Source organism: Mycothermus thermophilus, assembly GCF_041956435.1.
Source record: "Mycothermus thermophilus strain CBS 625.91 unplaced genomic scaffold VTJ04scaffold_1, whole genome shotgun sequence".
NCBI classification, from domain to species: Eukaryota; Fungi; Ascomycota; class Sordariomycetes; order Sordariales; family Chaetomiaceae; genus Mycothermus; species Mycothermus thermophilus.
Genome location: NW_027191427.1, coordinates 1,216,067 through 1,243,222, shown reverse-complemented (window position 1 = coordinate 1,243,222; position 27,156 = coordinate 1,216,067). Strand labels below are relative to the sequence as shown.

At 58.8% G+C, this 27,156-nt stretch overlaps 11 protein-coding genes across 11 annotated transcripts; 5 read left to right on the top strand and 6 right to left on the bottom strand.

The window, feature by feature from the left end:
• Positions 1-502: 502 nt before the first annotated feature.
• Positions 503-2,999, bottom strand: VTJ04DRAFT_440 (uncharacterized protein; the record flags this gene model as incomplete). Its single annotated transcript, XM_069362406.1, has 2 exons — positions 503-2,605; positions 2,664-2,999. The coding sequence occupies 2 exons, from the start codon at positions 2,997-2,999 to the stop codon at positions 503-505; spliced, it is 2,439 nt and encodes an 812-aa protein (XP_069223050.1).
• A 641-nt stretch (positions 3,000-3,640) lies between these two features.
• On the top strand, positions 3,641-7,659 carry VTJ04DRAFT_439 (uncharacterized protein; the record flags this gene model as incomplete). Its single annotated transcript, XM_069362394.1, has 4 exons — positions 3,641-3,643; positions 3,734-3,854; positions 3,948-6,805; positions 6,883-7,659. 4 exons carry the CDS (start codon positions 3,641-3,643, stop codon positions 7,657-7,659), a joined length of 3,759 nt encoding a protein of 1,252 aa, XP_069223049.1.
• An 828-nt stretch (positions 7,660-8,487) lies between these two features.
• Positions 8,488-11,838, bottom strand: VTJ04DRAFT_438 (uncharacterized protein; the record flags this gene model as incomplete). The annotated part of the gene is made up of 1 exon (XM_069362383.1): positions 8,488-11,838. One exon carries the CDS (start codon positions 11,836-11,838, stop codon positions 8,488-8,490), a length of 3,351 nt encoding a protein of 1,116 aa, XP_069223048.1.
• A 559-nt stretch (positions 11,839-12,397) lies between these two features.
• Positions 12,398-12,997, top strand: VTJ04DRAFT_437 (uncharacterized protein; the record flags this gene model as incomplete). The annotated part of the gene is made up of 3 exons (XM_069362372.1): positions 12,398-12,400; positions 12,537-12,617; positions 12,767-12,997. The coding sequence occupies 3 exons, from the start codon at positions 12,398-12,400 to the stop codon at positions 12,995-12,997; spliced, it is 315 nt and encodes a 104-aa protein (XP_069223047.1).
• Positions 12,998-13,574: 577 nt separating this feature from the next.
• On the bottom strand, positions 13,575-15,742 carry VTJ04DRAFT_436 (uncharacterized protein; the record flags this gene model as incomplete). Its single annotated transcript, XM_069362361.1, has 2 exons — positions 13,575-14,891; positions 14,948-15,742. The coding sequence occupies 2 exons, from the start codon at positions 15,740-15,742 to the stop codon at positions 13,575-13,577; spliced, it is 2,112 nt and encodes a 703-aa protein (XP_069223046.1).
• A 566-nt stretch (positions 15,743-16,308) lies between these two features.
• On the top strand, positions 16,309-19,262 carry VTJ04DRAFT_435 (uncharacterized protein; the record flags this gene model as incomplete). Its single annotated transcript, XM_069362350.1, has 2 exons — positions 16,309-17,592; positions 17,664-19,262. The coding sequence occupies 2 exons, from the start codon at positions 16,309-16,311 to the stop codon at positions 19,260-19,262; spliced, it is 2,883 nt and encodes a 960-aa protein (XP_069223045.1).
• Positions 19,263-19,946: 684 nt separating this feature from the next.
• VTJ04DRAFT_434 (uncharacterized protein) lies at positions 19,947-21,702 on the top strand (the record flags this gene model as incomplete). Its single annotated transcript, XM_069362339.1, has 3 exons — positions 19,947-20,051; positions 20,113-20,139; positions 20,200-21,702. The coding sequence occupies 3 exons, from the start codon at positions 19,947-19,949 to the stop codon at positions 21,700-21,702; spliced, it is 1,635 nt and encodes a 544-aa protein (XP_069223044.1).
• A 181-nt stretch (positions 21,703-21,883) lies between these two features.
• On the bottom strand, positions 21,884-22,135 carry VTJ04DRAFT_433 (uncharacterized protein; the record flags this gene model as incomplete). The annotated part of the gene is made up of 1 exon (XM_069362328.1): positions 21,884-22,135. The coding sequence occupies one exon, from the start codon at positions 22,133-22,135 to the stop codon at positions 21,884-21,886; it is 252 nt and encodes an 83-aa protein (XP_069223043.1).
• Positions 22,136-22,156: 21 nt separating this feature from the next.
• Positions 22,157-22,888, bottom strand: VTJ04DRAFT_432 (uncharacterized protein; the record flags this gene model as incomplete). The annotated part of the gene is made up of 4 exons (XM_069362317.1): positions 22,157-22,241; positions 22,311-22,608; positions 22,684-22,798; positions 22,874-22,888. 4 exons carry the CDS (start codon positions 22,886-22,888, stop codon positions 22,157-22,159), a joined length of 513 nt encoding a protein of 170 aa, XP_069223042.1.
• Positions 22,889-23,908: 1,020 nt separating this feature from the next.
• On the top strand, positions 23,909-25,134 carry VTJ04DRAFT_431 (uncharacterized protein; the record flags this gene model as incomplete). The annotated part of the gene is made up of 2 exons (XM_069362306.1): positions 23,909-24,593; positions 24,665-25,134. The coding sequence occupies 2 exons, from the start codon at positions 23,909-23,911 to the stop codon at positions 25,132-25,134; spliced, it is 1,155 nt and encodes a 384-aa protein (XP_069223041.1).
• Positions 25,135-25,337: 203 nt separating this feature from the next.
• On the bottom strand, positions 25,338-26,090 carry VTJ04DRAFT_430 (uncharacterized protein; the record flags this gene model as incomplete). Its single annotated transcript, XM_069362295.1, has 2 exons — positions 25,338-25,990; positions 26,033-26,090. The coding sequence occupies 2 exons, from the start codon at positions 26,088-26,090 to the stop codon at positions 25,338-25,340; spliced, it is 711 nt and encodes a 236-aa protein (XP_069223040.1).
• Between the last annotated feature and the right edge of the window lie 1,066 nt (positions 26,091-27,156).

The following is a 27,156-nucleotide window of genomic DNA, read 5'->3' as shown; positions in this document are numbered from 1 at the left end:
AATGGCTGGGAAATGGGGCACGTAAAGTAGTGAGGGGGTTATAAGGGAGGTAGAAGGCAATTAGGTGACGGTCGACCTATAGGTATATATCAAGCAATCTGAATTTGGCGGTGGGGTGGAACAAACAGGTGACTTGGGCGTGAATGACCAAGACAGGAAGAGGATTATAAATGGACGGATGATTTAGAAACAAGTCTTGTGCAACAAATCTTACAACAACAATAAGGGGTAGCTCTTGGCTCCGCGACAGAGGGAGAACGTCATGTCATGTACCAACTGTCAATCAATCCAGCAGGTTACCTCGAGGTCCCTAGGTAGTCCATAGACATAATTACGAGATTCAATAATGTCTTATTACCACGAGACCAGCATGGAGCTACTTCCCCATTTCATAGTAATAGATACGTATTACTCTCAGCTTGGGGATGTCGTACCCATCTCTCCCATATATCCTTGGTCCGAGTATATGAGCCTTTCAACCCCACTCATCCCAGGCTCATCATCACTCCCCTTCCTCCTCCTCCTCCTCCTCATCATCATCATCGTCGTCATCCAACCCCATATCAATCATCACACTCCCCTCGCTCTCACTCTCACTCCCTTCGCTACCATCCCCTCCCTCGTCAGTCTTGGCCAGAGACATCGCCACCAGCTTGGCCTCGGCGGCGAGCCGTTTGGGCGGGTTTGGCTGTCCTTCTCCTAACTCGGTGTCGGCTTCGGTGAAGGAGCTGTCGCTTTTGCGTTTTAGCGGGGATGTTGCCCTGGTTGTTGATTGGGGAGGTTGGGATGTGGCGGTTGAGGTTGTGGTGGCGGTGGTGGTGGTAACGACGGCTGCGAAGGGGTTTTGGTTGACGGGTAGTGTGCTGGTGGTTGTGGCTGTGGATGAGTCGACGTCCATGGGCGTGACGCCCCATGGGTTACTGTTGGTCTTGTTCTTGTTGTTTACCCCTCCAATATGTGGTATCCCCACCTCCCTCGTAGCCGGTCTTTCCGCTTCACCGGTCTCTTCCTTCTCCCCCTCCCCATCCACTTCTTCACCGTCTTCTTCACCGTCTTCTTCTTCCCCAGCATCATCATCCACCTCCATCCCCACCTCTCCATACCCCCCAACATACTCACCACCACCACTTCCTCCTCCTCCAACCCTCAAAAGATTACTCCGCAAAACCTCCACCTGCAAATCCCCCGGAAACGCCCTGACCAAAAACGGCAGCACGCTGGGCCTGCACCTTCCTCGGCCGTCGCGGTAGGGGCGCAGGCAGCTGGCCAGCATGGCGTCGCGATGCGAGGCGAGAATCGCGGTGCGGTCGAGCAGGCTGCGGAGGTCCGGGGAGAGGTGGGGTTGCGGGAGGTGGGAGAAGAAGTATGGCAGGAGGGCGGTTGCTTCGTTGCTGGTTGAATTGCCGGTACTACTTGGAGTGGAAGTAGAGGAGGAGGGGAGGTAGGCGTCCGCGTTGGTTGTGGAGGTGGTTGGTTTGGGTTTGTTTTGGGTGGTGCCGTTGATGGTGGTTGTTGTGGGTTGGGAAGAATCGAGGTGGCCTGCGGCGAGGAGGAGGTCGTGGCAGACGGATTGGATTACCGGAGCTAGGGAATCGACGGTGAGTTTGGGGAGGGTTGGGCCGCAGAGGAGGAGGAGGAGTTTGGTTAGGGAGAAGACGGCGATGCGCAGAGAAGGGTTGGATTGGCTGGATGCTGCATAGACGCGGACCATTTGGTCGATCATGTCGGTGGTAAGCGGCAAGGCGTTGTGCTCGAGACGGCGGAGCAGAGCGTGGTGAAGCTGCAGGACGGCGGTGTGCAGGTCTGGAAGAACGCTCCATAGCTCTGCTTTCTCGTCACGTCCGATGGCTGGGTTGGTTGAGATGGAGTCCTCGGACCCGGGAGACGGTGGTGTGACGAGCGTGATGCGCGTGGCTAGGTCGAGGAGCTCTCCGAGCGGTAATGAGACGGCTGCTTTGGTGGGGTTGGCGATGTATTCGGAGAGGAACTCGAGGAGACCGATGGCGCGCTCGGCGCCGGATTGGAGTCCGGACCATGGGGGAAGTTCCTCGGGAGAGTCGCCTCCTCCCGTGGGTTCCAGTCCCGCTTGTGGCGCCTGGCTATGGTAGCCCGTGGTGGATTCCCACGACTCGACGACGCCGCGGAAGATTTGGTCGAGGGTGGCATGGGCCTCGAGGATGGTGGATCGGATGGCCTTGAGCCACTCGTCACTGCTGCCGTTCTTGGGGGCCGTGTACGGCAGCAAGGTAAACAGGCGGCGGGCGCTTTCGCGCAGGGATTGGGGGACCAGAACAGAGTCAGAGCAGGTCGGGGCGATGTAGGCCCTGAGAGCGGCCCTCATGGTGGCAGCGAAGGGGCGCAGGGTGGTCGGATACAGCACGACCAGTTTGGCCAGAGAGCAAGTAACGGTGTCCACAAAGGCAGCGGGCACCTTCACGGGCTTGCCCGAAGCTGGCGGCTTGATGAGGTTGAGACAGGCCGACACGTAGTCGGGCAAGGTCGGGGTGGCCATCTCGCGGACCAAGGTCGGGTAGGCTTGGAGCAGTATGTACATCTTGGTCAGGGTGACGATGGACAGCTCCTTGGAGGCGAGGGGATCGGGTTTCTGGGTGTGTGTCAATAAAGAATCTAATTTCAAGTGATATAATATAGTTCAACCGTACATTCAAAACTCCGATGAGACCCCTCAACCAAGGGGCAGCAGCACGGAGAGTCTCCCACCCTCCAACATCTACGGCAGCCTTGACGAGGAAGACAGCAGCGAAGCGACCAGCAGGACTCTTTCCCGTCAAGAGAGTGGTCATATGGGTGCGGAGTTTGTGGACCAGCATGGGGGTGTCGTCCGACTTGTCCTTGGTCTTGTTGTCGACGGGAGCCGAGAGAGGACCGCCACAGCGCAAGACATGGTTGACTAGGACCGGACAAAGTCGAGGGAGGTCGTCCACCGGCGTGGATGCCAGGCGACGGCAGACCACCCTGAGGTCGGGCGGTGCGGTCATGGCGGGGTGGTTTGGGCTTGGGACTGAAAGGAAGAGAGTGAGAAAAAAGAAAAAAAAAGAGAAACGAGAAACAAGTAATGTGGGTTGACGTGGAAGTTCCCAAGTAAAGGAATCCACAATCTATATGTTACGTATCAAGTTAGAGTAGGAGAGCTTCATATAGCTTTGAATATTCATTCAATTGGTGTGAGAGTAACTCATGAGATGAGTGTTGTCTCGAGGTTGAAGTGAAGAAAAAAAAAATCAAAACAATTTCCCGAGTTGGATGGTCCAGGCCAAGACTGCCAAGAACCGTGGGGCCAAACGGATCCACACGGCAGTGGCCGCCGTTCAGTGGGTGGGCCGCTGAGCTGCAGGGGCTGCCAGTGAAGTCAGCGCTGATCAGAGCCTCCAATCAGCGCCAAACCACTGGACACTGACATGCATCTTCCATTCTTGGGTTCTGGGCATCTTGGACTTTCGCGTCTGCAACTGAACTCAACCTGAACCCAACTCCCGGTTAGGACTTCAACCTCAAGACCACCACATCTAACTGCCTTCTCGTCGCCCCCAAGCCATTGGGACATTTTTCTTGCTCGGCCTCGTGTCTTGTGGCATTGGCATTGAGTCGCTGAGCGCATTGGGGATTCCAGCGCGGCACCATGGTAATTACTATCCCCCTTTCCTGAGGTGTCTCTTATTTTGGTTCCTCACCTCTTTCACTTCTTGACTCCCGCTAACCCCCCGCTGCCCAGCCCGACCCCGTCAAGGCCGCCCGCTACATCCAACAGCTCGACGACGCCCGCTGCGACGAGAACTGGGATGCCGTGCCCGAGCTAGTCCGCAAGGTGCGGAAGCACGCCCCAGACCGAGCTTGTACGACCGTCACTCCGCTTCTTTCCTGTCGACATACCTGATCTTGACCCTTCCTCCGCTGACTTGACTCCTGTTCCTCTTTCTCTATCCAAGGCCTCACCTTAACCGCCGAGCTTGAATATACCATTGCTACTGCAAACCTCAAGCCTGGTGGTGCCCAGCCCGCTGACGGCAGACCCTCTTCCTCCGCTTCCGCCTCCGCTGTTGGTCCCCTCGACGCCGCGAACCGTCTCCCGGCCCTTCTCTCCGCCATCGACGCCGAATCCCAACAACCACAAGACTGCTTCCAAGCCCAAGTCTGCGCTGGCTGGTTACTATGGGTCCTGCGTGACTACAGCACCGCCCTGACCCGCCTACCCGAATCGCCGCTCGAAATCGAGCCCCCGACACCCACCGTCGACTCCGAAGATGGCGCCCCCGCTCCCGCCCCCGTCACTACAGGCTGGACCACCGTGTGCGCCCTCAAGGCAGCCTATCTGCGCGCCAACTGCCTCGCCCGGGACGGCCAGCGCGACGGTGCCCTTGCTGCTTTCGAGTCTGCACTGCCGGGCCTGAACAATGTCTGGGCCGCCGGCACCCCCAACGCCCGCCAGCAAACCCGCTACTGGGCCGAGCTGTTCCTGACCGAGTACTGCATGCTCGCTGCCCAGGCTCTGCGCGATGGCGCCCGCTCTCTCCGCGACCCCAACTGCCTCACCTGCTTCCGCACCTGGGACACGTATTGGGCTCCCGCCGCCAAGGCAGGCGGCGGAGTGCCACCTGGCGGATACGGCTTCCGGGGGAGCGTGCCACGCCGGCAGGTTTGGGCAGAATACTACTTTGCCTTGTCGGGGATCCTGCAAGGCGGTCTGCCGTACCCGACGGGCGGCCTGTCTCCGACTGCGGCAGGCCACGAGACGTCGGCACGAAGCCTTCTCCGGGCCGAGCTTAAGCGGGTCGAAGCCATCTACCAGGCGTTGCTGTACAACGAGACCAAGTTCCCTCGCGCCGACGAGGAGCGCGCCGAAGTGGAAGAGTTTGTCCGCCGCATGATGCTCAACTGGGAGGTTCTCAACGGCCGCGGCTGGAAGGAGCATGATCTTGGTTCTGGTGGGAGGGACGCCTTGTGTCGCGCCACCCTGGAGAGTTTGTACGGCGCCGCCGCCAAGACGTACCATTCCACCACCGTCCTGCGACACCTGTTCACCGTCCACCTCGCCGTTGCCGAGTTCGACCTGGCCTTCATGTCGTTTGACTCGTGGCTCGAACTGGTGAAGAAGGGCAGGGCGCGGGTTCAAAAAACGGGCCGCCAGGAGCCCGCCCTGGACAACGACGCCACCATGTTCGAAACCATTGCCACCTGCATCTCCGCCCTCTGCCGCTTCGGTGGTCGGGATGCCGCCGCGAAGGCGCGTCGCCTGGCCGAGGAACTGGAGGAGCTCGTCGAGAAAGAGGAAGCCCGCGATGATTCGGCCGCCGACGCCGCCCTCCGCGAGGAGGTGCCCCCCACCACCCTGGCTGTGGCATGGCAGGCCATCGGTCTAGCACATGCCCAGTGGGCGCGCATGACCCATGAAGCCGAGTCTCGGACTTCCATCCAGGAAAAGGCCATCGCGTGTCTGCGGAAATCACTTTCCGCCGCGTACGGCCGCACCCTCGATCCACGCGGTGTGTTTGCGCTGGCCGTCCTGTACGCCGAGCAGCGCAGGCTGTCCGAGGCCATCGAGCTGGTGAAAGCGGCCCTTCTCGCCGCACGGCACATGACTCTCGGTCAGGAACTGCGCCTGGGTCCCTACTGGCGCGAGAGGTCGATCATCCCGCTCTGGCATCTGCTTGCTCTGATGCTCAGCGCACGGCAGGAGTACCTGCTGGCCGCGCGCGCCTGCGAGGGTGCTATCGAGCAATTTAAGGACCCGTCGGTCTTGTTCGGGAGCCGAGACCTGACTGGGTACCGCAGCGAGCATCTGAGGGAGGCCGCCGCGGCGAACTCGGCTGGAGACGGGCTCGTGGATGAGATGGACGACTACGAGAAGGAGGGGATCCTGCAGATCAAGATGACGCAGCTTTCCATCGTGGAGATCCTCGAGGGGTCGGCAATCGCCGTCAATGCCAGCACCGAGCTGCTGACCCTGTTCCCGCGTCTGTTTGGCCATGTCGAGCAGAAGCTCGAGCTCCCCAAGACGGAACAGCCGCCCAATACGTCGGCCACGGTGCGCACGTTCCGGGGTAGTCTGTTTAGCAGACACGACAAGGCCCGCATCGAGGATACGAAACTGCCCCCGATTCCGTCTCGCCCCGCGACGGCGCAACCCGCCTCGGTCACCACCACACAAGTGTCTGACGTGCCAGACGTGCCGTCCCAGACTTCCCAGGACCAGACGGACGCCCAGTCCACCCGGCCATCCGTCAAGTCGGAATCAGATATCAAACGCACCCGCAACAGCCTCAGGAAGCGCAACCGCAGTGGCAGCCGCCCGCGCGCCGTCAGCGGCTCCGCGAGTCCGCCCGTCCCGCCGCTCGACGGCGTCCGGTACTTCGCGCCGTTCGACGACCGCCAGCTCCCGCACTACTTCCCGCCGACCCAGACGGTCGAGCCGCCGAGGGAAGGGTCGCGGCGGTCCCGTTCGCGGTCCGGAACGGGAGCGAGCACCCGGCCGGATGCGGATCTGGCTTCCGCGACGCCCACGGCGGCGTCGTTTGTGCCGCTCCTGCCGTTTGTCCAGTTCTCGCCGGATCATCTCAGGCGCCGCAGGAAGATGGTGCTGGTGCAGGTGTGGCTGACCATTGCTGGGTTCTACCGCCGCGCGGGGCTGCTGGATGACGCCAAGCAGGCGATCGACGAGGCGCTCGCCGTGGCGCAGAGCCTGGAGGCCGAGGTGGCGAGTGATACGTCGGGTGCGTTGTCGATGAGGCAGGCCGGGTGGGGGTTGGAGAAGTGTGTTGGGGAGGTGCTGGCGGATGTTTGGGCCGAGGTGAGTATCTATCTACGACTACGTATCTTGCCGAGAGAAGGAGTTTTCGTCGCTGACTCTTGTTGCTTTTTCCACAGTTCGGAGAACTCTCGGTCGCCCGAGAACGACCCTACCAAGCGCGCTCCGAGTTCGAGACAGCGCTGATGCACTTCCCCGACCACCCCGCCGCTATTGTTGGTTTGTCCAACATCCTCCTGGATATCTACACCGAAAAGCTGCTCCCACCCCCCGCCGTGCCGGGGATGGATCTCAGCGCTCTAACTCTATCCGACGACGGCCTCTTCACCGCCAGCGGCGGCACTTACTCCTCGTCTTCCCTCTGCCCCAGCCCTCCGGCAGGAGAGGAGAAATACCCCGCCCTTCCCTCCGCGCCGCTCGGTTTAGGTCCGACGAGGCCGAAGCAAAAACGAAAATCCAAACCTTCCTCTTCAACAGCAACCACCGATCACTTCCCGACCAACAACCCCACCAACGGCAGTAGCATCACCACCACCATCTCCAATTCCTCCTCCCCACCACCCCCCACAACAACCACCAACACCACCACCACCTCGTCCTCGTCCTCGTCATCACTCCTCGGGCCCTCCCTTCCCCCGCCCCACCGCGCCACCTCCCTTCCGCTCAACGACCGCCTCGCGGCCCGCGACCGCGCCCACGCTCTCCTCACCACGCTCACGCGTCTGGGCACCGGGTGGGATTACCCGGAGGCGTGGCTCGCGCTGGCGCGCGCGCACGAGGAGAGCGGACAGGTCGACAAGGCGAGGGACGCGCTGTGGTGGTGCGTCGAGGTGGAGGAGGGGAAGGGAGTTAGGGGGTGGAAGGTTGCGGGGGCGGGTGGGGGTTATGGACTTTGAGCTTTGAGAGTGAGGTTTGGAGGAGAGGTGTTTGGTGGTGGTTGGTAGTGGTGGTGGTGGTAGCGTATGTGTGTAGGGGTTGATTGGTTAGATTTGGATTTGGGGGAGTGTTAGGTTGGAGGAAGGAAGGAGAATGAGAGAAATTTTCTAGGTTTGAGGTTGTCGAAGTGCTTATTTCGGTTGTTGTGTTGGGAAGTAAAGGCGACAGACAGACAGATCAGGGAGGGGAGAGTAGACTGGGACTGCTATACAAGAGTGACGCTGGCGGACAATGAAAGGAGCCGTCAAGCAGAGAGAGGGGGAGGATGAATTGGTTAGAGATGCTGCGTATAAAAGGGGGGGAATGGATGACTCTTTTGATCAGCTTACTGAGAGGTGTTGTTCCCATTCGTGTGGGTTCTGGACAAAAACTCAGTACGTATTACCTCTACAGGGATAATATAGAAAGTAATAGGGATTCTCGTCAATTATTGGAGTCTTAGGTTCTTGCTCCTATGTAGAAGCAGGGATTGTTTCACGAAATCTGACACAGTTCAACATGTTACTTCCTATTTCCTTTGATCCATCTTTTCTGTTCAAGTAATTTGATATATGATATCTGTGTGACCCCATGTACCTATGGGTTGTAATAAATAATATTGCCTTTGAATAACAGTACTACCTGGTAGGTATGGACTGTACTTCATCCACCTCGAGCTAACCATCACCATCTTCAATCATCCCCTTCATGTGCCACAACAAATAAAATCGTCCACCGCCACCGCTAACCACCTGGATACCCGACAACCTGACAAGTTCTCTACGCAATCAATCAATCAATCTATTCCCTCACCTCCTCCTCCCCCGACCCTCAAACACCCTCCCCCTTTCCCTGTCCTCTTCACTCTCCTCATATCTCCGCTTCTTGTTCACCTGTTGCTGCGGACTCCTCGACCTCTCCCGGCTACCATACCTCCTTCCGCGGTAGGCATATTCCCTTTCCTCTCCACCCCTAACCCTACCGCCGCCAGCGGGAGGAGCGGCAGGTCCGTCGTCGCGGTCACGATACCGATCCCTTTCCCGACGGCCATCATCATCTTCATCCCGCGCCCAAGCCTGCTGTTGTTTCTGTGGTTGCTGTCGCGGCGGCGGCGGGGTGCGAGACCTCGACCGGGACCGGGACAGCGACCTCGATCTCGATCTAGACATGGACCGAGATCGGGATGGCGATCTATCCCGGGACGGGGAGCGGGAATATGAACCCGCCCTTCTGCGGGTTGCTTGTGCTGCAGGGCCACCATCCCGCCCGCCGCGAGCACGAGCAGGAGGAGGAGCAGCAGTGGCAGCAGCAACGGCAGAGCCGTTCCTACCCCTATCCCTATCCCTAGCTCCGTCCCTGCTCCACGATCTCGACCTCGATCTCGACCTGGACCTGGACATCGACATGGACCGATCCGACGGCGAGCGGCTATAGCTCCCGCGCCTCTGCCTCCTCGCCGGCGGGGGGCTGGGCGAGTAGGAGCCCTCCCTGCGACGCTTCGCCCCGCGATCTGCGGCTGCCGGCGGAGCAGCGGCAGGAGCAGCAGCAGGAGGAGGAGGAGAACGGGAAACGGAGCGGGAGTAGGACCTGCTTCGGGTTCGTGGTCTTCCACGGCGGGGAGGAGGCGATGGAGAGCGGGAGTAGCTCCTCTCACGCCCACGACCACGGCCGTTTTTGCTGATGGGGGGCCTGGTCCTGCTCCTGCTCCTGCTGAGGCTACGATCACGGCTGAGACTCCTGTCGCGGCTGTCGCGGCTCGGGGAGCGGGAGTAGTAACTCCGCCGACTGCTCGGGGAGCGACTACGGCTGAGGCTGCGAGAGCGGCTGTCACGGCCACGCCCGCGTCCGCGACGGGGGGATGGCGACCGCGAGCGGCTGCTGGCGGAGACGGAGCGGGAGTAACTGCGACGGCGGCGGCGGTCGCGGCTGGGGCTGCGGGAACGCGAGTAGGATCTGTCCCTGTCGTCGCGGCCTTTGCGCGGCGGGGTGCGCGAGCGCGAGCGGGAACGGGACGAATACGACGAGTAAGACGAGTAGCTAGAGACAGACTCGGAGTCGGAATGGTCTGAGGCAGGGGCGGGCGCCGGGAGTGTAGGCTTGGGCATGTTGGCCAGGAAGGTGCGCATCTCGTCGGTGAGGAAGCCCATCTTGATGGCGGTGAAGTAGTTGATGGCGAAGCGGATGTTGCGCGGGTTGTCGTGGGGGAAGATGCCCTGGAAGCTGGGCTGGAGGGCCTCCTCGCTCATGCGGGCCTTGAGCTTGGCTGTGCCCATGTTCTCTTGCAAATCCTCAAACAGGATCTTGATAAAGATACGGCTGGCCGCCGTCGTCTCCTCCTCATTGAGGTGGATGCATGACAGGACGTGCCAGCCGATGGCGTCGGTGGAAAGCAAATGACCAAAGAAGCGCGCAATGTTGCGCAGCTTGTTGGTTTCGTAGCGGTGGATGGTTGAGTAATACTTGGCGAAGGCCTCCTCAAACAGATCAAGCCACATGCGGTTCAACCGGGCAAAGCGCTCGCCCAACAGGCCCATAAACTTGATGTACACCTTCTCCTGAGCGCAGGCCTCGATGATCATGGAAACCAGTTCGGGTTCCTGGCCCTGGGGCAGGCGCAGCTTCATCAGTTTGTGGGCGGCTTCTTCGGGGTCGGCGCTGGACTGGATCGTGAGGTAGATGGTACGCCTGAGGTTGACGAGGTCGGCGTTACTCTGGTCCTTGATCTCGAGAGCCTTTTGCTCTTCGTCCTCGGACTCCGACTCGCTCTCTTCGTCCTCATCATCCTCATCCTCGCTACCGCTGACCTCGCCCAGGATCTCGGCCTTCAACTTCTTGTACTCCTCCTCATTGGCCTCCCAGTCGGGGTCGTACTTGAACACGTTCAAGCCGTCCTGGGTGTCGATGTTCTCGTCCAAGCTGATACGGTGCGTGATCTGGTCCTCCTCCTCAATGAGGTCCAGCTCCTCCTTGATGACGGGGTTGTCCTTGTACTTGTCCTTGCGGATCTGGAACAGCACCTCGATCATGTACTGAGTGCGGCGGTCGATGTCGGCTTCGTGCAGGATGTTTCGGAACTGGTCGAAGACGGCGTTGGCGATGCGGGGCGACATCTCCTCGAGGAACAGGCCGACCTCGCGCATCAGACCAACAGCAATCTCGACGCTGTCATCGGTGGGCTTGGCCAGCAGCAGGAGCAGGATCTGCGCGGCCAGGGTCTCGTGGACCACCTGGTTGTTGACCAGGTGGGCGATGAACATGGTCGAGGACAAACAGACAGCCTTGTCATTGCGCTTGAAGGCCTTGCGGAAGCGCATGATGAGGCGCTTGACAAGCAGCTCGCCGACCTGGGGGAGCTTGGTGTTGCAGATGGCGGCCAGGCAGGCGTAGATCGGTGTGAAAGGCAAGCTGGCGTGCTGGGCCTTGAGGAGGCTCTGGCAGAAGAGGCCGCGGCCGCGGATGAGGTTTTCGTTGAACAACTCGGGCACGACAAACTTGATGTTGGCCGTGTTGACCTTGTTGACCAAACCGTTGATGGATTTCTTCAGGGCATCCCAGGCCATGCGCTGGTACTCTTTGCTGCTCTTGTCGGTGATGGCGGCCTGGAGGGCGCGCAGCTTGTGCGGCGGCAGGTAGACACCCTGGCTGCGCATGTTGAGCAGCTTCTGGTACTCAGCGCGCATGTCGGCCAGCTTCTCCTCCTCCGTCTTCACCGGGGGCGGCGGCGGTGGTGTCCGCTCTTTCTTCTGCGGCCGGTACCTGTCGGCATCTCGACGTTGCGGAGGTGGCGAGCGGCGTCGCGGAGGGGATCGGGTGGGCGCGCGGTCATCTTCATGATGTGAGGCGGAGCGACTGCGACGGGGTGATGGCGAACGTCTCGGAGTGGGAGATCTTGGGGATCTGGCAGGAGAGCGAGAAGGGGAGCGGGTGGGAGAGCGGTCGCGGGCGTCTGGAGATCGGCGCGGACCAGGAGAGACAGGTCGTGAATCACGGGAATCACGGGAATCGCGCGACTCGCTTCGGGCTCGGGATGGGGATCGGGACCGGGAGTATGACTTGTCTCGACGAGGGCTCGGGGAGCGACGGCGATGGTCGGGAGATGGTGATGGGGATGGGCTGTCGTTGTCGCGGCGCGACTGCGCCTCGTCGGCTTCGGATGCCATTTTCTGTTTGTGTCGGAGAGACTCGAATTATGGAAACTAAAAAAAGTCTCTTGACCGATGGAAAATGGAATCCGATGCCGGGACGACAGCTAGTGTTGGATTTTGATTGGCAATGCCAATGGACGCCAACAATGGAGAAAAAGTTGTTGATGAAAGTTGGAAGTTGGATGAAGCTTGTGCTGTGCACTTTCCAGTCACTGCAAAAGTCAACGAGAGGCTGGCCGAGACCCACTTTCCAGACTCTCCAGGCGGAAAAGGCCCACTTTTTCCGTTTCCCACCCCTGTCGGCAGCTTCTCTTGCAGCCTGAACCTGAACAGAACGCGCCAGACGCGAAGTGAGCAGACAGCCAGTGCAGTCGGGTGCTGGAACCCCTGACCACTTTTTTGAGGTCACCGTGGCCCGGCGCATTCCATTCATCGGCAATGACCTCAGCATCTTGACCATCCATCTCAACATCTCAACATCTCAGCCTACCTTAACCCTGACCAACACCTCGGGTTGCTCGACCACCACAAACATCACTTCTCCAGTCCCCAACTTTCTCAACATACATCGACAATGGTTCGTCCTCAACCCTCCATCTGGTCTCATTCTCGGACTTGGCGCAATCCATCTTGTGCATCTCGGCCGGAGAATGGCATTGCATTTTGTTCGGACCTCAGCTTGACCACATGCTAACCCCCCACCCCCTCCACAGCTCGACAAACTCGTCGGCCTCGCCATGCTTGTGGCCGCGTCGGTCGTCTTTCTCTACTACACCATCTGGACCCTGTTGATGGTTCGTCCTCTTCCCCCCTTGCCATACACCACCACCACCACCACATCACCAGTCAACCCATACGACCCTCCCTCCCTCTCCTAAACAAACAACCCAACCACACCCTCCAACTCCAGAAGCACAAACTAACAGCAACAAAAACCAAACAGCCCTTCGTCGACCCCGACCACCCCCTCCAAAACTTCTTCCCGCCCCGCGTCTGGGCCATCCGCATCCCCGTCATCCTGATCCTCCTGGGCGGCGCCGTCGTCGGCTCGTTCCTGAGCGTCGTCATGATCCGCAGCAACCGCAAGAAGGCCGCCAAGGCCAAGGCTGCGGCAGCTGCTGCCGCGGGCGCGGATACCGGTGCTTCTTCGGCGGCGGCCAAGAAGAAGAACTGAGAACTGTGATATGTTTTTATGTTGTTGGGTTAAAACAAGGCTGGGGTTTGGGTTTATTGGGAGGATGATGGGATGAATGGGGTCATTATGCGCTCGCTGTGCTTGACGGAGGCTAAAGACAGGCGGGTGGGTTATGTGGATTGACTGACTGCCGGCTTGGTGTTGACGCGGCCATGGTCAGAGCTGGACCTGTTCCGGGCGTAGGGGACGGATGGAGGGTCAGCTCACCTTTACATGCTTGGTCGAAGGCCAACTTCGAAGCTCCAAAAACCTGCGTCAACAGCAGCATGTCAAGCACGAACAGAAGGAGAGGTCCTGAAGGGTTGAAAGATAATCACGAGATAGATCTCAGAACCAAACCGTATCAGCCCGCTTGAGTGCGGGATACTATTCGGCATTATTTCGTGTACAATACATTTCCATCTCAGTTGAGACAAATGTACTCCTATAATCGGTCATGCCTGATCGCAACCCAGCATCCAGTCTTCACAAGAAGCCGGCTGAATCCTCCATCCCACACCTCTCCTTTCCAAACCTCCCATCCACCACCACCACCACCACCAACCCAACCCAACCCTCACCTCAACCCCCCCAACGTCTCCATCACATCCGCCAACGCCTCCCCCATCGCCGCATCCAGCACCACATTCCCCGCCTTCCTTATCTGGTGCGCAATCCCCAACACCGCCGTCGTCGAGTGCACATACCTCTTCCTCATACCCGGGTGGGCGCCCGCCAGCAGCGCCGTGACCAGCTGCAGCGCCGCGACAAGGCACTCGGCCACAACAGGCGACGCGTTCGGCCCGCGCAGCAGCTCTGGCGGGACATACAGCGCGGCGACTTTTGTCACAACGTCCATCCACGCCTCCCGGGGGCCCGGGCGCTCGGCCTCGGCCAGGGCGAGCAGGACGCGGACGATTTCGATCCCGCGGGCGGCGTCGGATTCGTCGATTTCTGTTGTCGCCGAAGTGGGAGAGCACCAGGATTCGAGGATGTTGAAGAGGTCCGAGGAAAGGACCTCCCAGCCGGAGTTATCGAGGATGGCGTTGCGGCCTTTTTTGTCGACGAGGAGCCCCTCGAACGCAACCAGCACCGCGCGGCGAAAATCCAATCCCCCTTCTTTTTTGGCAGTAGAAGAAGTAGTGGCAGCGAGTTCACACCCGTCGCGATACACCTCGACAAACATATCCACCAACCCCGCCGTCTCCTTTCTCAGGGTATCGTTATCGTCCTCGCGCACCCACAGCGCGAGCGCCCTGACCGCCGCCAGCACGAGCGGATCCCGTGCCGCGGGCAAAAGAATGCTGTCCCAGACGACCGTGTAGTGCGAGCCGCGCTCGGTGTGCGCGGGCCCCTCGCGCGCGTCGGGGTGCAGGCCCATGGCGCCGGCGACGCTCGCGTCCCAGCGATCGCGGAGGAATTCGGTGGTCAGGGATAAGGTTTCTGAGATGGATTTGCGGAGTTTGAGCAGCAAGTCCGGGGAGAGGAACCATTCGTCGGCGTGGGAGGAGGGGTCGTCGCCCTCCATGGAGCGGAGGAGGTAGCCGATGAAGTGTGAGAGGATGTTGAATGCGGAGGATAGACGGCGGGCTAACGGGGGATAGTCGGGAGTGTTGAGAAGGGTGAGGAGGGTGGGGAGGCTGGCGCGAAGGTCGATGAGGGTGAGGTTGATTAGGAGGTAGGAGGAAGGGTTGTCTGAAGAAGAGGAGGAGGGTTTGGAGGGGGCGGTTTGGGAGGAGAAGAGAAGTTTGGGGGTTTGGGAGGGGTAGGTTTCCAAGAGGGCGACAGAGAGGTTCGTGAAGGCGGTGCGGCCGGCGGAGGTGGGACGGCTGGCGACGAGGTTGCGGATGAATTTTGTGACGGAGGGTAGCCAAGAGGGATTGGAAGGGAGGAGCTGGGTGGTGTTAACGTGGCAGCCAGATGGGGGAGAGAGCCGGATGGGAAGCTTACCTCTGGTTCGAGCCTAGGAATTAAATCTGCGAGAAAGGAGAGGAGAGTAACGGCGTCGGTACCCGTGAAAGAGGCGCAAAGACTGGAGATGGTCGAGTCCATCTTGGAGGCCAGACTGGCCTTGTCCGTGCCTGCAGTCATAGCTCCAAGCCAGGCATGCATCAGAGCATCAAGGACCAGAGGTTGAGAGGGAGCCATCTCGGTCAAGGGTGACAGGTCCTGAACTTTAACAAACATGCGAGCTCCGTCGGGCTGGCTCACGAGGCTGACCAAGGTCTCGAGAATCAGCCGGGCCGTCTCCTTGGAGCTGTGCAACAGACAGGCCGTCAGCTGAGATATCCTGTCGAGCAGCTTTGGGGACTGTTTTGCAGCATCCGGGAGCAAGGCGGCGAAGGTATGGAGGACCGAGACGGCAAGGTCCAGCATGTCGGAGGAAGGCTTGGACGGCGCAGCATCAGGGGCATCGGAGGCGTCTGGAGGTGGTTGAGGCTGGGCCTGAGCCTGGCGAGCCCCCGTCCGCAGCAGGCGCTCAAGAAACTTGGGGGGGATGGCATCCCAGAGGGCTGTCACTGCGGCTTCATCGGATCGTAGGTCGGGAGAGTTGTCAAGGACAGACTTGAGAAGAGCGAGACCGACAAAGCGGGATGTATCGTCCTTTGCTCGAAGTAAGGCACGGACTTGTTGGACGGCGGCAAAGTTGCCTTTCTGTTGCTGGCCATTGTCGGTTTCATTCCCGGGACCGTTGCTAGGAGCGTTGTTGTCAGGGGGTGCTTCTGGGGGTGGGTTGTCACTCATGTTGATATCCATGGATGTTCCCGTCTTGTATTTTGTTTTCTTTGGATTCTGTCTGTCCAAAGAGACTAATTATCGACAAGTACTGATGAGTTAGTTCTCGATGAGTGCTGCATAAACCGTTCGTCCTTGCTCAACCTCAACAGGTCTGAGCCCAAGCGGCAGGTAGTCTCCTCAGGGATCCATCATGAAGTGAAGAGTAAGAGTGAGTGAGTGAGTGAGTGAAAGAGTTGGAGATGGAGTGACATGGTGTTTCTGGAAAGTTGGGCCCCTCCACCATTTCGTCATGTTGCAGGACCCACTTCCACATGCCCAGATCGCCAAGACTCCAAACGCACCCCTGGCGCCGATCTCTGCGCACGGTCCATCATTGGTCCGTCTGTAATTACGCCGTCCTGTGTAACATTACGCAGCCTTCCCCAAGTCAACTGCCTGCATCATCATCACCACCACCTTTCAAACAACTCCCAGCCACCACAAGTCCAGCGGCTGTCCATCGGCTGCTGCCCACAGTCACCAACCAATTCAGCAGCGACAAGAATGGCCGATTCACCATCCACCCTTCCACCATGCCCCCAACCACCACAATGAACAACGGGGCCTCGTCGTCGTCATCCTCCACTCCCTCCACCTCCAACAACAACAACACCACTACCCCACGTCCTCACCCTTACGTCGCCGACAATGACGACACCGACGAACTCGACCTCCTCGGTGACGCCGACCTCCACCACCCCTCTACCACCAACCCCGACGCCTCCATTCTAGCCGACGACCATCTCCAAACCTCCCTCTCCTCTCCCCTCACCTTCAAACGCAAACAAAAACAACCCACCCACCTCCTCTCCGCGCCCGCGCGCTTCTTCCAAGCCCTCACCGGCGGCCGCTCTCCCAACCCCCCATCCCACGACTCCGCGCCGCGACCACCATCCCCAACCTCCTCCTCCTCCATCCCTCCCGCAACCAGCCTCCACACCTACCCCGACGACTCCGACCCCACCTCGGCCGCCGCCGCCGCCTCCAACAAAGACTTCCTCAACAACCCGACCCAAGACTGGTACTCCACCGAAAGCCCCCTCCGCCGCGTCGGCTACGAAGACCTGACCGCCATCGACTGGATCTTCGAGTACACCAAGGAGCGGCAGCGCCAGCGGGCCCTGCGCGCGCGCTGCGCCGGTTTACATCCCTTCCTGTCCGCGTCGCACCGGCTGCTGGACGCGAGCCAGGTCTGGGTGGTGTTGCTGCTGACGGGGATCGCGACGGGCCTGTTGGCGGCCGGCATCGACGTTGCCACGGACTGGTTGGGGGACGTCAAGTACGGGTTTTGCAGCTCGTTGGACGGAGGCAGGTTTTATCTGGGGAAGACGGCGTGCTGTTTGGGGTATGATGCCGGGAGTCAGTGTCGAGGGTGGAGGAGGTGGGGGCAAGTGGTTGGGGTTGGAGAGGGGGCCGGGAGGTGGGTGGTGGAAGGGGTGGTTTATTTGGTTTTGGCCGGGGTGTTTGCGACGGCCGCGGCGGTGTTGGTGAAGGAGTATGGGATCTATGCCATGCATAGCGGTATTCCCGAGATCAAGACGGTGCTTGGGGGGTATGTGATTCGGAGGTTTTTGGGGCTGTGGACGTTGATTACCAAGTCGCTGGGCTTGGTGTTGGCCGTGGCGTCCGGGCTATGGTTGGGAAAGGAGGGCCCGTTGGTTCACGTCGCATGCTGTTGTGCCAACCTTTTTACCAAGCTGTTTCCGAGCATCAATAATAATGAGGCTCGAAAGCGAGAGGTCTTGTCGGCGGCCGCGGCGGCGGGGATATCAGTCGCTTTTGGCTCGCCGATTGGAGGGGTGTTGTTCTCATTAGAGGTATGTACCCCTATGCCTATTATTTTGTATGAATGATCAAGAACAGTTACAGCTGACTGACTGGCTCACAGCAACTGTCCTACTACTTCCCCGACAAAACTATGTGGCAGAGTTTCGTCTGCGCCATGACGGCCGCCGTGGTGCTGCAAGCCCTCGACCCGTTCCGCTCTGGAAAACTGGTCCTGTACCAGGTCACCTATACCTCGCTCTGGCACGGCTTCGAGGTCCTGCCGTTCGTGCTCCTGGGCATCCTCGGGGGCGTCTATGGCGGCCTCTTCATCAAAGCCAACATGAAAATCTCCCGCTGGCGGCGATCCACTCCCTGGCTTCCCGGCCCCGTCGCCCAGGTTGCCATCGTCGCCTGCCTCACGGCCCTCATCAACTATCCCAACCCTTACATGCGCTCGCAGAACTCGGACCTCGTGTCCAGCCTTTTTACCGAATGCTCGCAGATGCTCGATGATCAGTTCGGCCTCTGCGGGGCCCGGTCCACGTCAGCCGGGAATGTATTTTTGCTGCTCCTCGCCGCCCTTCTCAGCTGCTGTCTCGCGGCCATCACGTTCGGCCTGCAGATCCCCGCGGGCATCATCCTCCCGTCCATGGCCATCGGCGCGCTCACCGGCCGCGCGGTCGGCATCGTCATGGAGGTCTGGCAGCGCAGCTACCCGGGGTTTATCTTCTTTGCGCGCTGCGAGCCCGACCTCCCCTGCGTCACGCCGGGCACGTACGCGCTCATCGGCGCGGCGGCTGCCCTCGCCGGGGTCACGCGCATGACGGTGTCCATCGTGGTCATCATGTTCGAGCTCACCGGCGCGCTGGCGTACGTCCTCCCCATCATGGTGGCCGTCATGATTTCCAAATGGGTCGGCGACGCCTTCTCGCGGCGGGGCATCTACGAATCCTGGATCCACCTCAACGAGTACCCGTTCCTGGACAACTCGGACGACGCCGGCGCTGCTGCCGGTAGCGGCGGCAACGACATCCCCGACGTGCCCGCCGCGCACGTCATGACGCGCGTTGAAGATCTGGTCGTCCTCACCGCCACGGGCCACACCATGGCCAGCCTGACCAAGATCCTGCAGGAACATCCGTACCGAGGGTTCCCCGTCATCTCGGACGCGCGCGACGCCGTTTTGTTAGGGTACATTTCGCGCGCCGAGCTGGCGTATACCCTCCGTGCGGCCGCCGCACCGCCGCGCTCCCTGCCGCCCGAGACGGAGGCGTTTTTTGTGCACCAGCCCCTCGCCGACCCCCGCACCACGCTTGATTTGAGGCCGTGGATGGACCAAACCCCGCTCACCCTCCCCAGCAGGTGCCGCCTGCACCTGGCCGTGAGCTACTTCCAGAAGCTCGGGCTGCGGTACGTGCTGTTTGTGGATCGCGGGGTGCTGCAGGGGTTGTTGACGAGGAAGGATGTGTGGTATGTGCTCAACGGGGCGGAGGAGACGAGGAGGACGAGCGGGTTGGCGGCGGCGGCGGGGACGGGGACAGGTGCTGGTGCGTCTGGAGGAGCGGCGGCCGCTGCCGGAGTGGTGGGGACGGGGGTGCTGGGGGAAGGGATGGTGAATGAGGATGATGAGGATGGCGAGGAGGTGAGTGAGCGGGATGGGTTGCTGGGAGGGGATGGGGAGGGGGCGTTGGGGAGTGTGGAGAGGGGGAGTTTTTTGTAGACTTGTTGTTTCTTTTTTTTTTTTTCAAACTGAGATGGTTTCTTGGATATGGAATTGCTTCATACGTACAGCACATACCTGGTGGTTCTGGGGTTGTGGTTGTCATCATGGCGTTTAGGGGAACTTCTCGTCATGGTTTGGTAATTACCTTACATTACCGTACCGGTATGTTAGCCGGCATTTCCGGGATCACTCTCAGCCTGATGTCAGCAACGGATGGATTGTTGACTTCCGAGGTCGCAGAGCGATTGTTTTGCTTACTGTGCAGTTGCTGTAGCCGTCGACATCACCACTTCATGTCATGGCGGCGATGTCTGCATGCCTGCAAGAAAGATGAGGGGGAAATCCGCCTGGCGACAAGAGGCCGTAACATTACTTACAATGCATCCCACTCCGTCCACCGCCCTCCGCCTCCGGGCTCCCCGGCGGCGACCAGGCAAGGCTTTGGACAGACCCAAGTTGGCCTAGTCAGCGCCCAACTCACATCACGTCACGCCAACGTCAAGACCCGACTTCACCTCACTCCTCCAAATCTTGATCTTCAGCCTCACGGTTTTCGGGGTTCACACTTTTCTCGAAATTCCGACATTTGGTCAACAAGATGATTCTCCATGAGCAATAACAATATCTCGCCTCTTCACCGTCTCATCTTTTTCTTGTTCAACGTAATTTGAGATCTCCAAAATGTCGCAATACGCCGAAAAGTTCACCTCCAAGCTCAAGGATGGCACGGGCAAGGTCAAGGACAAGTTGCATGAAAAGAAAGAGGCCGGAGTCCGGGGGAATATTGTATGTCGTCCATCTCACCCTTTCTCCCTTGAGGTGACCAAATTGCTAACAAACCGACCAGAAATCCCTAATGGGCCGCGAAGACAACGTACGTCCCCCTTTTCACATCCTTCATCACCAACTCCATAGGTCCTAACCACCTCCCCAGCGCAACCACCACCAAGCCACCCCCCTCTACAAACTCCGCGATCCATCCACCTTCGCCCCTCCTCCCAAACGCAATCCCAACGCCGTCCCCGCCCCCCTTCCTCCGCGGGATAGATCCTCCTCCACCACCACCTCCAAAGATGCCGCCTCATCATCATCAACCATCAAAGCCCTGCCCGCCCCTTCTTCTTCATCATCCCCCTCCGACCCACCACCCCCATATGAACCATCCCCCTCCTCAAACCCAGACCCCGCCGACCCCCCTCCAAAACGCTACGTCGTAGACACCACCGGCCTCTCCACCGCGCACCTCCCCCCTCCGCCCGTCCGCCGCGACACTGCCGCCGCCGAGGGCAGACAGCCACAGCCGCTTGCGAGGGCGGCGACGGTATCAGTCGCGACGCGCTCCGCCCCACCGGCAAGGGAAACGGCGGTGAAGAGGCCGGCACTCCCGGCCAGGGTGGGGACTGCGCCGCCCGAGCTGCCGCCGCGGTTACCGCCGAGGGGTCTTCCCGCGCCAGTAGCGGCAGGATCAGCAGGAGGATCAGCATCGACGGGGAATGTGGAAAGGGGTTATGAGCAGGAGCAGGAGAAGGAAGAGGAGGAAGAAGCGCCGCCGGCTCTTCCAACCAGGCCAGGACGAGGTCAAAGTCAAAGCCACGGTTCACGACCAGCCCCTCCACCACCCCCCTCGCGTCCGACGTCCAGCTCAGCAGCAGCAGCACAGAACTCGCGCCCAGCAGAGGAAGAAGGGTATTTAAACACCAATGCCATCGCGCGGTTAGCCGCGAAGGGGATATCCGTCCCGGCGCTGGGGATCGGGAGCTCTACCGACACTGGGACAAGTCGTCCCAGCTCAAATTCGGGGTCAAGTTCGCCGGAGCAAAAGGCTCGTCCACCCCCTCCACCACCGCCGGCTTCTAGGTCCGTGCCGAACTTGGCGACGGGAAGCGGAATGGGGTTGAAGCCCGCGCCACCGCCGCCCCGTTCGAGAGCCGGCTCTGCCGTCAAGCCAACCAACGGAAACGGAACAGCCGGAGGAGAAGTGAATGGGACGGCGCCGGGGGGTGTTCAAACCCAACTGAGCGAGCTCCAAGCCCGTTTCGCGCAGCGTGCCCAGCGGTTTGGTACAGCAGCATCATCGTCTTCTCCATCTGCAGATCCAGGCCCCTCTTCTTCCTCTTCACCATCAGCAGCAGCAACAACGGCGAGAGGGACAGTGCTGGGTGCAGCGGCAGGCTTATCATCCCCGTTCGTATCAAGCTCCTTGGGGGCTGGGGGCGGTGTTCAGCAACAACAGCAGGATGCTGCTGCTGCGTCTTCACCACCACCAGCAACAGCGACAGCAACAGGATTGGCAGGCAAGAAAAAACCACCCCCGCCTCCGCCGCCAAAGAAGAAGCCTCTGGGCGTGGGCGGCAGCAATGGTAGTGGTGGCGGCGGTGGTGGACAAGAAGAGGATGCGCCGCCTCCAATTCCGCTTGCTACGAAGCCACGGTTTTAGTTTTGGAGGGGACGGTGGTGGTTTGTGGTATATCGTAGATGTTTAGAATCGGCCGTGTGGTTCAATGGATAGGTTGATGAGGTGAAATAGATGGGTAGAGTTCCCCGTCCGGAGTTCTGGTGTTCTTTTGTTGGATTGGGATGCATGAGCGGTATGGCGCCAGGGAGCATGTGTATGTGAGTTAAGGAACTGGGAGAAATAGAGGAGGAGGAGTGGTTAGACTGTAGGACAGCGGTTGCAGATTGCAGGTCGCCGTTGTAGCAGCAGGCCAGCACACCCCTTGACATCGACTAGACGGCACATCACTTCCAAGATGGACATGGCTCTGCTGGAGGAACCCATTCCAAAAGTGCAGCAAAAAAAGGAGGCGGTCCACGCCAACCGAACTCTTTGCGATTTTTTTGCTGGTATCAAACAACAAGATCCAACACATCCCCCGGAGACCGGGCCCATTTTACACCTTCATCTCCTCGAGACCGTGCTTCCACACGATGACGTAGGGAGTGGTACCGTCCTCGCGGTAGTTGAGGAGGACGACCCTGTAACGGAAAGGGGTCAATTTCTTTGAACACTTGGAGAGGCGGGTAGAAAAGAAGGGAAACACTCACATGCCGTCGGGGTTCATGGACTCGCCCGTGTAAAAGTCGTAGTCCTTGAAGTTGGCAATGATCTTCTTGGCGTAGGCCTGGGCCTTGGTCTCAAAGTCCTTGACCTCCTCCTCGGACTTGCCCTTCTCCTGCAGCTTGGCCTTGAGGGTCTTCATGTAGCCCTTGAGGTAGGTGAGGTACGACTTCTTGTCGAACTGGGTCTGCTGCAGGCGGAACGAGTTCACGATGTTGATGACCCTCTCCTCACCGTCCTCAAGCTCCTCATCCCCTTCCTCGGTGGACGGGTTGGCGCCGATGTCTGTTGGTGGCGGGGTGTTATGTTAGCGGGTTACTTTAGTGAGGAGAGACAAAGCTAGAGAGAAAGTATACGTACCGACATCGACACCCTTCTTCACGGTGATCATGGCGCCGTCGGCCTCATAGACAACACCGTCAACCTCCTTGATATCGTACGAGTCCGAGAGGACCTCGTCGCCGGTGATGATGTCCTGGGGTCGGGGAGGGCGACGGTTAGCGACGCGTTCTTTGGTGTCTTGTCTTTTTTTTCGGTATCTCTCTCTCACCTTGTAGATAATCATCTTGACTGTCGGTTGGATAGGATCGATCAAAGATGGCTGGAAGAGGACGGAGGGAGGATGGACAAGGCGGTCGCAGAAGAAAGGCGAGGTGGATGATGGCTGGGTTTGTATCTGTGGGAAAAAATTGAGCGGGGGCGACCCCAGACCAGACTCGAGGAGGGGGAGGGGGAGGGGCAAGTGGGGCACTTTTTGCTGGGTCAAAGAAAGAGGAAAACTGGGTTAGGGTTATTTGTGACAATGACTTGGTCCTCATTGAACCCTAACCCAAAAGACACAGTGCCCATTCTCTGCCGGCGACACCACGTGAGCGGGTGGGCCACCCGGAGAGCCCACTTCAATCCCACGACGGAAGGGACGGAAGGGACGGGACTCGTCAAAGTTTCAAGCGACTGCTGATTGTTGGGACCTGAGCTCCGTTCTGATGCCAAGCCAGCACGTCGATCATCATGTCAATGTCAAAAGTCATGACTGTCAAGTTCATCAACCTCGAAAAAATGATCGATCCACTGAAAGCACAGCATCAAGATAATCATTCAGAAAATCCACCCAAAGTCTCGGATGGTCCGGTTGGCGGCCAAGTGGCTCGAGTGTGGTCAAGAGTGGTCAACAAGTCGTTGCGAGTGGTCAGATTCACGGCTGGAGCAGGGACCTTTTCTGCTTTTGCCATTCAGGGACCGGCACGGAGTCAGTGGGAATGCCGACCTGCTCCACAAGCGACAAGGGGGCCACCCGACGGACCCATGCATTGTCTTTTTCCTCGACAACCACAACACTCTCTGCCTGAGCTGAGTCTAACAACTCTGCAACTCCAACTGCGGACTCCCACCACGCCACTCCTTTTTTTCTTCTCTTTGCTCGTCCTGTTCCCAATTGCTGTCTGCTTGTCTGGGTAATTGTCACCGTCGCATAGAGTGACGCGCAGACCAGACATACCTGAGCTCAGGTACCCGTTTAGACCATTTCCAACATACCCTCATCGCCGACAACCCGCCTGCGCGTCCCTCCACCGCCGTCGCAACCATGGCGGTCAACGCAACAACCATCTCCGACCTCCCGCCGTTACCGGCCTACGAGCTCAAGCCCATGCCCGACTTGTTCCCCTTCATCTCCGACTTCTGGCTCAACCTCATCGGCCCGCACATCGCCTACTGGCTGCTGTCCATGTTCTTCCACCTCATCGACGTCTACGACCTCTTCCCTCAGTACCGCCTGCACACCCCCGAGGAAATCACTCAGCGCAACCTAGCCACCCGCTGGCAGGTCTTCCGCGATGTCATTGTCGAGCAGATCATCCAGATCGCCACCTCGGCCTTCCTCTCCCTGACCGAGGCCCAGCAGATGACGGGCATGGAGGACTACGAGGTTGCTGTCTGGGCCACCCGCGTCCGCCTCGCCCAGCGCGCCTTGCCCACCTTGCTGGGCACTCTGGGCCTGAATGCCGCCGCCATTTCCAAGAACATGGCCGCCTCCCACCCGCTGCTGGCCGGCGCCCTGGCCGGTGGCCACTACCCCTTCCTCACCACCACGCTGGACGGCGCCGCCGGGTCGGTGCCCGTCCCCGCCTTCGCTCCCTGGGAACTGCTCGTCGCCAAGGCCATCTACTGGCTCGTCATTCCGGGCTTCCAGATCTGGCTCGCCGTCGTCTTCCTCGACACCTGGCAATACTTCTGGCACCGCGCCATGCACATGAACAAGTGGATGTACAGTACGTCGTCTCCTCCCTCAATTCTCAACCTTCACCTCCATCAGCTCTCTCTAACTTTTTGTTTTTCCCAGCCCACTGGCACGCCCGCCACCACCGCCTCTACGTCCCCTACGCCTACGGCGCGCTCTACAACCACCCGGTCGAGGGCTTCGTGCTGGACACGGTCGGTGCCGGTCTCGCCTACAAGGTGGCCATGCTGTCCCCGCGCATGGGCCTCGTCTTTTGGACCTTTGGCGTGCTCAAGACGGTCGACGACCACTGCGGCTACGCGCTCCCCTGGGACCCGCTGCAGCGCCTGAGCAGCAACAACGCCGCCTACCACGACATCCACCATCAGAGCTGGGGCATCAAGACCAACTTCTCCCAGCCCTTCTTCACCGTCTGGGACCGCTGGCTGGGCACCATGTGGAAGGGCGACGCCAAGCTCAAGTATGAGCAGACGCGCGCCGCGGCGGCGAGGAAGGAGAAGGCTAAGGCCGCGGCCGCGGCGGGGAATGGAGCGGGAAAGAAGGTGGATGAGACGGAGGAGGAATCGTCATGAATGTTTGAATGTTGGGTGATGAATGAACGGGTTCTTATGCGTACGTATGGAACCGGTGATGGGATGCCGGAGGTAATATTTTGTGTTTCTCTTTTTTGTTTATTTTTGTCTGGTCGGGTTTGTTTTTTGTTTGTTTGCTTTTGGAGTTTGATGGCTGGGGACAGGGTGGTGGGATTGGGGAGGGGAAAAGGCGGATGGGCTTATCATCTACCTTTTTTTCTCGCTCTTTTTTGTTTGCCCCTCTTTTTCGAGCCCTTGGGTTGTCTGCCTCTCTCCCGATTTGTCTTCGTTTCAAGGACATACGTGCTGTTCTTGGGAAGACATGACAGGGGAAACAGCGGCCGGGTTCTTTTTGGATGAACATTCAGCATGGCGAGAGTCGGGGCGTTTTTGAGAGGAGGCGTTGTTTTTTTTTCTTTCTTCTTGTTCACCTTCCTTTTTTTTAATCCAGCCCGTCCGTCTCTCCCTCCTATCTCGCTCTTTACCTGGCCTGTCAACTCAAACTGATATATCCCTCTGAACTTGGGTGGTTGGGTTGGTTGGTTGATAATGCAGAGTGGCAAGGGAGATGATGATGATTTCCGATGGTGATGTACATGATGAATGTACATACTAATGCACTTGGTGATCAGCGGCATGTTCCCAGTTTGTTTCTGGATGGAGGGGTGAGGGATTGGGAGGTTCAGTGCTCGGGATGGTGGCTTTCTTTTCTCCATCATGATGACGAAAAGGATGATGAGGAAGAAGGGTATGATTGAGAACGACGGGCAAGGTTCGAGATTGGAGATTCGAGTTCGAGGCTCGAAGTTGGGTGTCAATTCTGACGTTGCGTTGCGAGGGGGGTTGACGGAGGGGACTGTGAAGTAAATATGTCTACGAGCTTAATGATAATACATACGAGCATGTCTTGACTTTTGCTGCTGCTGACTCTCCATAACGATAAAGCGTGTTCTCATTCACAGATACACACACTCTCTCTCGAACTGATTTGGTCATGACGAGCATCATATTCCTCACCACAGCCTCCTCCTGTACAGTCTGTCTCTGTGATCTTGGTCCAACGCCTTATCCCCGGATCCGGATTGCGCAACGAACCAACCTGGAACCTAGAACCTACAGCTGCACTCTGTTGTTCCAGTGTGTAAGGTAGGCACATTACTTACTAATAAGCCAGCCAAGGATGTTTTCTTCCCTTATCCATGGTACGTTACCCAGGAACCCCGGGGTACGAAACGCTAGCGCGCGGTGCCACGAGTTCATCACGATGCATCACATCCCGGGGTGAGCGGGCGTCTCAGGTTGGCCAAGCCCCCTGGCACTGGGCCTGGGACTCTGTGACAGGCGCTCGATTGGGTCGAGCAGGGCAGGGATCTACGAAATACAGCAGAGGTAAATCTGGTACGTAGGTAAGGCAGAACAGGATGTTTGGTGAGATATTAGTAATGTGCGGTGCCTTCTGTGTAGGGATTGAATTGAAGACGGGGAGAAGAACCGCCGGCGATGGCGTTCGGTTTCTGAGGGTGAGGGTTAGATCTTGTTTGGTTAACGGGCTCCGGCGGGGTTGGGGATTGATGGACAGATGGATGGGTAGGATAACTGAAAGGCAGGATATACTGAGAGATATCCTTGGAGTTGGAGGCAGTAAACACACCTGAGGGCAACAAGCGTGTTTGGAGATGTGAATTGTCGACACAAAGTCTGTTGAATTATGTTAGGATTGTATTCTTTCCAAATCTTAATCTATCCAAGTACATACATGGTACGTAGTGGCACATACAACTCCAGCCCAGTCCAGTCCAGTCCAGTCCTCACACGATACTCAACACTAGGGATACATTAGTCCATCCATCATTCAATCCATTAATTCCATGAACCGCGCTTAATCGCGTCTGGTTCGTTCATCCTATCCTATCTCATCTCATCCAATCCATAATACGTACAATCATCTGTACATCCATCCAAGCATCCATCCATTCATCCATACCACGGCATCAAACCACCATAAAAGTCCCGCTTATCCTC